We start from the raw sequence: 9,289 nt of genomic DNA, 5'->3' as shown, positions 1-9,289 counted from the left end.
TAAGACCAACTCTAAGTTGATGAGCAGAGACACGCAAACATGCCCTGCTCTTTACACAGTGGGGCCTCAATGGCCATATTTGGCCAATGATGTCTGCCAGCTTCCCCCATACCTAATTTACATTCAACTGTTGGCTGGATAATTTCCTGGCAGGCAGATGAATGGGGTTGGGGATGCATCATTAGTTGCTAGAATGCTGTTGCTTGCACAGTTGATGGTGTCTTAGCAACAAATAATGGAGGGCTAAACATACTTAGATTGACAGTGGGCACAGCCTGTTGACTGATGGGACTAGTTGGGTTTATTCCACCCACTGCCATCCACTGTCAATCTTAGAGGTGGCAGGCCTGGTGGGGAACTGCTTTTCACAAATTATACCCCCCAAGAGAGCTGCATTGTAAAATACAAATATTTATCTGGGTATTACTGTTCTGAGTCCTCCACTTTCTATTGCATTGTTCTAAGTTCTAAAGAAAGGGTGACGTGTTAGCCTCTAAACGAATTGGCTTTCTTAAAATTTGATCATTAAACCTTTTATAGACTGACATTTAATTGGTTTGGCACTCATTATTTTGAACCCCTTTCTGAAGAGGAACCAGTCCTCTCAGCAGCTGAACTTATTGTCCGCTGCACTGGTTGTGTGACAGGGGCAGTGGCTGGGCAGGGAGCCCAGTAATACTGAGCATTTGATTTTTTTCAGGCTCATTGTTACTGAGCTGCACTGAAGATGGAGTGTCCAGTATGGGCACTCTGACCTCAGGCCTGCTACCACCATCTCTCCAAGTGATAAGTTCATGTTCCGATTTCCGATAGGTACATGAATCTGTCATGGGCACCAGCATTTGTCATGCAAAGGCAAAACACAATTCTATATAGTGTCTACAACACTCAGGGCTTGTAGTGTAATTAACATATACATGTCATACTATTTTGATAAATGCAATGTGTGAGCAAAAGCCTGATTTTAATGTTAAAATACTCAACTCTTAACTAAAGGGGCAAATCCGACTAAAACTGATATTTTAACTTTTGGTTGATGCAAGGTCTGATGTGGCCATTGTGAGAGAACCTCAGTCTCCCTGTTCTTATTTTATTTATTTATTTAATATTATGGAGAATGCAACAGAATTAGTGGAACATGCAGTAACAGCCTCTGGAAGCATGGCAGGGAGATATAACTTGGTCTACCAAGCTCCAGCTATATCCAACATATCTCTTTTAGCTCGACTGACCCTTTAAAATATGCCTCAAAAAAGTTTTAAAATATCCGTTTTACAGAAAAATTTCCTGAGATCATTTACACGTTTTATAAACAATCATTAAAAAACACAATAGGTGTGTTTTGAAAAACAAAACTTTACAATAACATAACAAAATCTTTATAGCGATAACCCATTCTAATGCTTGCGTTAACTAATCTGTGCTCAGTGGTGTGTAATCAACAGCTACTTTGACCTCTGTATAAATCTAAAGAGTTATATTCATATATTTCAACTGACGCTACAAGCTTCCTGGAAACCTCTGCATTTTTGAAAGTCCTACTGAGTTCTAATAGCAGTAATATATATTCCAGTGTATGTCTACTCTAAAAAAAAAAACCTCCAGTTTCAGTGGAATTTAATCTGTATGTCTCAGAGCCCAGTAACAAATTAGTTTGGACAGATTTGTGAAATATATACAAGGCACCAATAACACTGATGGATAAGCACCAACAATCTGTTTGATGCTTTTGGCTTTTTAACCCTGTAGCTTTTTATCTCTTGCAATAAAATAGAAAAACAAAACACCTCAAAGAGGAAAGGAATGCACAGTAGCTTAACCCTTCTAAAAGGTAACATAACTGCTTTTCTGGGTCACTGCTCTTTGTAGTCGCTGTTAGGAACCCTGCTGTGAGTGGTTTTCTTTACCAGAAACAGTTTATGTAGATTTTGTTGGGATAGGCAACATGGTGGCTAAGGTGACAGCACCCTTACCTTGCAGCACTGGGGTACACCAGACACCATAGGTAGCCAACATGTATGTTCTCCCTGTGTTTGCACGTCAGGATTTTAATTCAACCCAAGATCAAAGAGACCCTGCCGCGCAACCATTCATTTCAACAACATTTTTCCCATAAGATTATATGTGCATTTAACATATTTTAAACATGTTATTTACCTGTAAAAGCCTCCCTGTAAACATTCAAAAACCCTGAGACTGCTGCTGAGTTCCACTATCTTGAATGTGACATCAGCAGCCCCAGCAGACTCAAAGCTGTCACTCAAGTGGCACTCTATAGTTTTTTCCTTCCCTCCTCCCCTGGCAGCTACATAAAAGATTATGAAGATAGATGAAGGAAGGGGCGCCAATAGTTTCCACCCTGCTCCTTCAACGATTGAAAAATGTACTTTTGTTGAATTGGGTGGTGCTAGCAGGGCCATCCACAGCTTGAATTTTGGCTCTTTCAGCAAGAATCAGATGAAATTCAAGCTGCGGATGGCTAGCTTTAGTGAACAGGCCCTGCTTCAGTTAATGTGTGAGCTTTAATACAAATGACAATATACAGGATTCTGCCACAACGTTTGATTAAATCCTTGTACTATACATAACTGTAAGGGGAGGATCATTTTTATCAGGAAAAATCAAGTCACATTTTATGATGTGGTCTTTCTCTCATCATCCTTCCTGATTTCAGTCATGTTGGTGGCTATTAAGTAACAGAAGCATATTTATAATAAAACCACATGATTGCCACTTTGTTAAATTAGCTGAACTAAGTATCCTTCTTCAGACTTAAACACAACATAATAGCACAGGTGATTTTGTTACATAACCATTCCTCTTTTTATGCAAAACATACTATTATATAAAATACCTTCAAACCATCTAAACCCATGTGGATGATGATGATGAGAGGTATAAGCGTACAGAATAGTAATTAGAAACAGTGATTTTCCCCAAATTCTAACAAGGTTCTCCGACAATGTTGAAAAGTATGTTTTTCTAAATCGATTACGCAATTCATTTTTGCCACCTATTCTACCTTGGATGGGGGAGATTCCTCCGTCCATTTGAGTACAAGAACCCGACGTGCCACAAATAATGCTCTTAACGCAGCCGGCACATTATAATATTCTCATTCCGACTGTTCAAACACCCCAAAAATACACACCATGGGAGAAAAAAAGGATACTAGTCCCAAAAATCACATTTAAAGAGTTTACTATAGATTCCCAATATCTTACTAATTTCAGGCAACGCCACAGCATCAGTGAGCCCGGCTCCATCCTTCATTTAGGACATTTTGCATCAGGTCTGATGGCGAGACTAAAAAGAAATGCAGGGGTCTGATAGTTTTGTTGTAGAATTTTCAGTTGAGTCATTCTACAAGTAGCAGATAGGGATGCCCTTTGAACTGACCTTTTAATTGCCCTCGATGTCTCATCTTCTAATCTCTCTTCATCTAATTCCCAACCAGTCATAGCCAAGAGGAAATTTCTGTAAAGATTTCTGCAATAGTGAGCATATATGTCTGAACATTACTACATACTGTAGGTCTGAAGAATTACAGACCACTTGAATGCACCCTCTAAGTTTACAGGAGCAATAGTGTTGATTTAATAAAGGCAAATCGGTTGTTCACTTTGCAATGTAATTAGCACTTTGTAAGGGAAGTTGTCCTTTTTTGGGAATGAGGTGAAGCTCTGGTAACTTCCATCACCTAATCATGAGCAAGCAAAAATGCTGTGTTTTTATTTTCCTTGCACATCATTGGGTATTCTTTACCCAATGATGTGCAATGTGAAATTTCACCAAGCTAAGGGAAACCTCTCCCGCAAAGTGCAAATCCCCTTGCAAACTGGACAACATATTTGCCTTTAGGAAATCACCCCCAATGTCTTTTAAGCTGACCTGCTCTCTATGTACTGTATGTCTCCTATTTTTTCTCTTCCTCTCTATTGTTTTACATGTACCAATAATAATCTTAATACCATACAAAGCTTACACTATGAATTACTTTTACCTTTTGTCTGTTTCAATTGCTCAATATACAAAATAACACATTCATATTTTTGGAAATATTGGCACCAATACAAAGAAACAAACCTCAGAATATCAAAAACATGTTTTTACAGATCAACTACCTGCAAACAAACAGAGAAAACCTTTTCAAGTTAACAACAGTTCATAATGAAGCAATGGTGAAAAATCTTTCACCAGGAGAAGACTACATCTTTGAAATTGTGACAATTAAAGGACAACATTCCAGTGTACCTGAACAGATAACAGCAGCTACCAGTAAGTATGTTTTTTATAAAATTTTGTGGTGCGCTACCCACTACCACCAAACAAATCCAATAAATACAAACAACGATCTGCTAATTGAATTGCATCAATTCAATTAGCGGTTTCCACTACCATTACTACACCACAATCAATACATCACAATATGGTGGTGGAAAGGTTGTTGTTTGTATTTATTGGATTTATTTGGTGCTAGTTGGTAGCGTGGCACATACCCTATTTTTCGCTCCATAAGACACACTTTTTTCCCCCCAAAAGGTGGGGCAAAAATGTCTGTGCGTCTTATGGAGCGAATCCCTCTCGCCCTACGCCCGGGACATGCAGTTTTGGGCACCGAGCGAGTAGTTTTTTTTGTACATTCAGCCCTGCTTCTGACAAGCAGAGTTAAATGTACAGTGGGAGCCGCTGCTCTTTTAATACAAGTGATCTAATCAGATCACTTGTATCAAATCGAGCGATGGCGGCGATCTTGTGTGGGCCCCCGCCGGGGTTTTCGGGGTCCCCCGCTCCTTTGGGGGACCCGAGACCACAGCATAGGAGCTCACCATAGAGCTCGTAGAGCAGACCAAGAACATCTGTTCTTGGTCTGCTCTGTGTGATCACTGAGACCGTGGCAGTGTAATCACAGCGCCACCTGTCTCAGCTATCACTAACTGCAGCTATTACAGACTCCTACCCTCCCTGCGTCCTATGGTCCGGTGCGCCTTATGGAGCGCGAAATACGGTAATTGAAAAAAAAGTGGTTGATTCAGATTCTCTGTTTATAGTGTTCACAGCTGTTAGAATATTGTTGTGAGGTAACTGTATATATTAATACTAGGGAAGTCCTGATACTAGTATCGGTCTTGGCGGCCCGATACAGGGCATTTTCAGGAGTACTTGTAATAATGCCCCGATACAAAAGGCTGATACTGGCCATTTGAATTTTTAAACAAGAACGGCTGCCTGAGGTTCCACGTTTGCTGTGGACCTCAGGCAACCTTCTGGGGACCTAGCAGCAGCCGTTTTTGACAGCGTCAGTACAGTCCCACATCTTCTCCTCTTCCTTACCAGCTCCCGCTGAGACCGGCACAGCACTGGACAGCCGCACACCCACCCTTTCAGCCCTGAAGAGCCCAGCACCCACCCACAGAGCCCTAGGGAGCCCAGCACCCACCCGCAGAGCACTGGAGAGCCCAGCACCCACCTGTACAGCCCTGGAGAGTCCAGCACCTGCCAGCAGAGCCCTGTAGAGAACAGCACCACCCACAGAGCCCTTGAGAGCCCAAAACCCACCTGTACAGCCATGGAGAGACCCTCATGCAGCCCTGGTGAGCTCTGCACGCAGCCCTGCTAAGACCCAAATGCAGCCATGCTAAGACCCAAATGCAGCTCTGGAGAGACCCAAATGCAGCCCTGGAGAGACCCAAACGCAGATCTGGTGAGATCTGCATGCAGCCCTAGTAAGACACAAACACAGCCCTGTATAATTGCTCTAATAATTGCTATATAATCATGGATTGGTGGGATCTGTAGTCCTCTATAGCTGGTTGCCATTCTCCATTGCTGAAGAATCATGGTTACAGTTCTTCATACCTATAAAGAAACTGCCCTAAAATCATTAGTTTCTATTGTTTAAAAAAAAAAAATGTCACATGTCCCTTTAAGGAAAAGTATCCATAATTGGTATCAGCAAGTACTTGTACTTGGTCTTGAAAAAATGGCATAAGGACATCCCTATTTTATACCAGTAAATATGTGATGCTTTTCAATAATTACTAATTACATTCCCAAGACCTCTACGACAGCGGTGAGATGATCATGATATAGTTGTTACAGAAAATTACATTCAGCTTCAATGATCCTTCAATGCTATCATTTTATTTCTACTTGGATTATACTCGCACAGAGAAAATGTTCTGTCTCAGTTTTGATAATAGAACAAAAAAGAGTGTGATGCCTGGGGGTGGGTGCACTGAGGGAAGAGTGCTTTCTGAAGTGGGAAAAGGGGCTTTTACAAAGAGGGGTGTGCCTAACTGAAGTGGGGCTGCACAGAGCTGGATGTGCTGTCTACATGGGGAGGAGGGCACAGAGAAGAGTGTCCTCAATAAGTAGAAATGGAGGGCAGAAATTTGCTGCCTGGGTTAGGGGGGAAGAAGGGACAGAGAGTGTTATAAGAGGTGGTGGTGCACAGTTTGGAGAGTGCTATGGGAGGTGGTGATGCACAGAGAGGTGAGTTCTATGTGAGATGGTGGTGCACAGAGAGAAGATTGCTGACTGGGGGGTACATAGAGAAATGTGCTGTCTGGGGAAAGAGGGGGGCACAGAGAGGAGTGCACTCTCTGGGGAAAGGGAGGGCACAGAGAGGAGTGCACTCTCTGGGGAAAGGGAGGGCACAGAGAGGAGTGCACTCTCTGGGGAAAGGGAGGGCACAGAGAGGAGTGCACTCTCTGGGGAAAGGGAGGGCACAGAGAGGAGTGCACTCTCTGGGGAAAGGGAGGGCACAGAGAGGAGTGCACTCTCTGGGGAAAGGGAGGGCACAGAGAGGAGTGTGCCTTCTGGGGAAGGGGGCACAGAGAGGAGTGTGCTGTCTGGGGAAAGAGGGGGGCACAGAGAGGAGTGCACTCTCTGGGGAAAGGGAGGGCACAGAGAGGAGTGTGCTATCTGGGGAAAGGGGTGCACAGAAAGTGGTGTGCTGTCTGGGGAAGGGGGGGCCACAGGTAGGAGTGTGCCTTATGGGGAAGGGAGCATAGAGAGGAGTGTGCTGTCTGAGGAAGGGGGGGGGCACTGAGAGGAGTGTGCTGTCTGATGAAGGGGGCATAAAGAGGAGTGTGCTGTCTGAGGAAGCGGTGCTGTCTGGGGAAAGAGGGGGGCACAGAGAGGAGTGCACTCTCTGGGGAAAGGGAGGGCACAGAGAGGAGTGTGCTATCTGGGGAAAGGGGTGCACAGAAAGTGGTGTGCTGTCTGGGGAAGGGGGGGCCACAGGTAGGAGTGTGCCTTATGGGGAAGGGAGCATAGAGAGGAGTGTGCTGTCTGAGGAAGGGGGGGGCACAGAGAGGAGTGTGCTGTCTGATGAAGGGGGCATAAAGAGGAGTGTGCTGTCTGAGGAAGCGGGGCACAGAGAGGAGTGTGCTGTCTGAGGAAGGGAGGCACAGAGAGGAGTGTGCTGTCTGAGGAAGGGAAGCACAAAGAGGAGTGTGCTGTCTGATGAAGGGGGGCATAGATAGAAGTGTGCTGTCTGGGGAGGGGAGGCACAGAGAGGAGTGTGCTGTCAGAGGAGTTAGTTAAGTGCAGTCATTCAGGGACACACTGGGGGAAGGTTTTAAAGAGTTGTGCAGTTTATTTACTGTTGCTTTTATGTGTTACTTTTCTTCAAATTTATAATTGCAATGAAATGAGAGTGTATTTTGCACCTCTAAAAAACATTGATTGAGTGAAGTGTGCAACTTGTGCCATAAATCAGGATTGATTTTGTGCATAAACACAGCTTCACCTAATTCACTTTGGTAAGTGAACAGTCTTATTAAATGTGCTTCTAAAGGAAACAAACTGAATTTAAGGTGCTGCTCGAAATATACATACACAGAATAAACTGCTTAGGTAGAAATATTCTATGTGTGTCTTATTGTTATGTGAAGAATTCCTAAAACGATCTTTGGCACTAAACACTTTCTTTTTTCCCAGGACCCCCTGGAATTTGTGGCCTTTCAGTGAAGCTCAAAAATACTACTTCTGCCACTTTGACATGGGACCCAACCACAAGCAGTTTTACTCATTACAGAATTCTGTTCACCAATGTGACATCTGTATGGGAGTTTCATATCTCTGACGGCCTGGCAGAGTATACAGTAACACACATGCTACCTGGTGGAATTTATAATTTCACAATTCAGAGAATGAAAGGGACTGTTGTGGGGGATCTTGCATCTGTGCAAGTGGTGGCAGGTTTGTCCTCTTTCTTTTCACACATTAAAATTGGATTCGGTTTCAGTATTTGCAAGGCGTTTAAACCAGCTAAGGTTTTACACAGTGAGCTGGGGTCATTTAAATGTGTGGTAATGCTTACTGCACATGAAATGAACCTTAACAGGATATAAACTATCACCTCCTACCTGTAATTAAACCCACTGATTCATAAAAAGGGAATCATTTGTGGAGTGGCAGTTATCAATGCATTGCTAATGGCTGAAATGTTTCCAGTATATCTAACCCCAAACCATTGTTTTTATTTAGTATGGAGTAGGGAATATTTAAACTTAAACTGTTTTTTTGTGTCCCGTTTGAGAGTCCCCTTTACTGCCTGTTTTGTAGACACAACTAAGAGAGGACAGCTATTCAAAGAGAGGGCAGTGCCTTTTTAAATCTAATCGATTCCTACTGTATATTTACACTAAAGAGGATGGGAGATGGGTGGGAGAATCTTCCCTGCCTGGCTATTGTATTGTGAAAGCTGTTAGAATACCCAAACAATGCCTACATTTGATTCAGGTGACAATTTTCCATCGACATCTTTCATAAAATTCTATTGAAAAATCATCTTTTGTCAAACTGGGTGGTGCCCACAGGGCTACCTACAGCTGACAGTGGCAGCTGGTGGCTGTCTGAATACCCGAATGGAGCTTGCAGCTGATTGGCTACGCCATGCTCCTTCAGCAATGTCAATCCAATGATCAATTTTCCTATATATAAACACCTAATTAACAAAGCAAAATGTGACTATGCTTTTCTTCACAATCAAGCTATGATAATAATAAGCAACCAATCAGAGTTCAAAAGTGTAGAGAGGATCTGGTACCCTCAGTAACATAGGCCTACAACTCCATTGTTAATGGCCTCACATTATTTAGTATTAAAACTTTCAAAAGTATCCATTTGACTTGCAACTTTTATACAAGGCTACCTTTGTGATATGCATCATAATTAAAATTTACACACTATATATAGTCTATTATTGACACTAAACAAATGAAATAATGAACACATGTAAAAGCAGATATTATATTAAGGGACATCTTCAATATTTATA

General features: G+C 42.7%; 1 protein-coding gene across 3 annotated transcripts in view; it reads left to right on the top strand.

The window, feature by feature from the left end:
* The first annotated feature begins 4,178 nt into the window (after nt 1-4,178).
* Nucleotides 4,179-9,289, top strand: part of PTPRQ (protein tyrosine phosphatase, receptor type Q) — a 198,853-nt gene continuing 193,742 nt past the window's right edge. For all 3 annotated transcript variants that reach the window (XM_018552932.1, XM_018552933.1, XM_018552931.1), the window contains exons 1-2: nt 4,179-4,278; nt 7,948-8,208. In XM_018552932.1, coding sequence (XP_018408434.1) covers nt 4,179-4,278; nt 7,948-8,208 — 361 coding nt within the window. The remainder of the gene's footprint in view (nt 4,279-7,947; nt 8,209-9,289) is intronic.

Source organism: Nanorana parkeri, unplaced genomic scaffold (assembly GCF_000935625.1).
Source record: "Nanorana parkeri isolate BGI_ZX_2015 unplaced genomic scaffold, ASM93562v1 scaffold101, whole genome shotgun sequence".
Taxonomy (NCBI): Eukaryota; Metazoa; Chordata; class Amphibia; order Anura; family Dicroglossidae; genus Nanorana; species Nanorana parkeri.
This window is presented reverse-complemented; position numbering and strand designations above follow the sequence as displayed.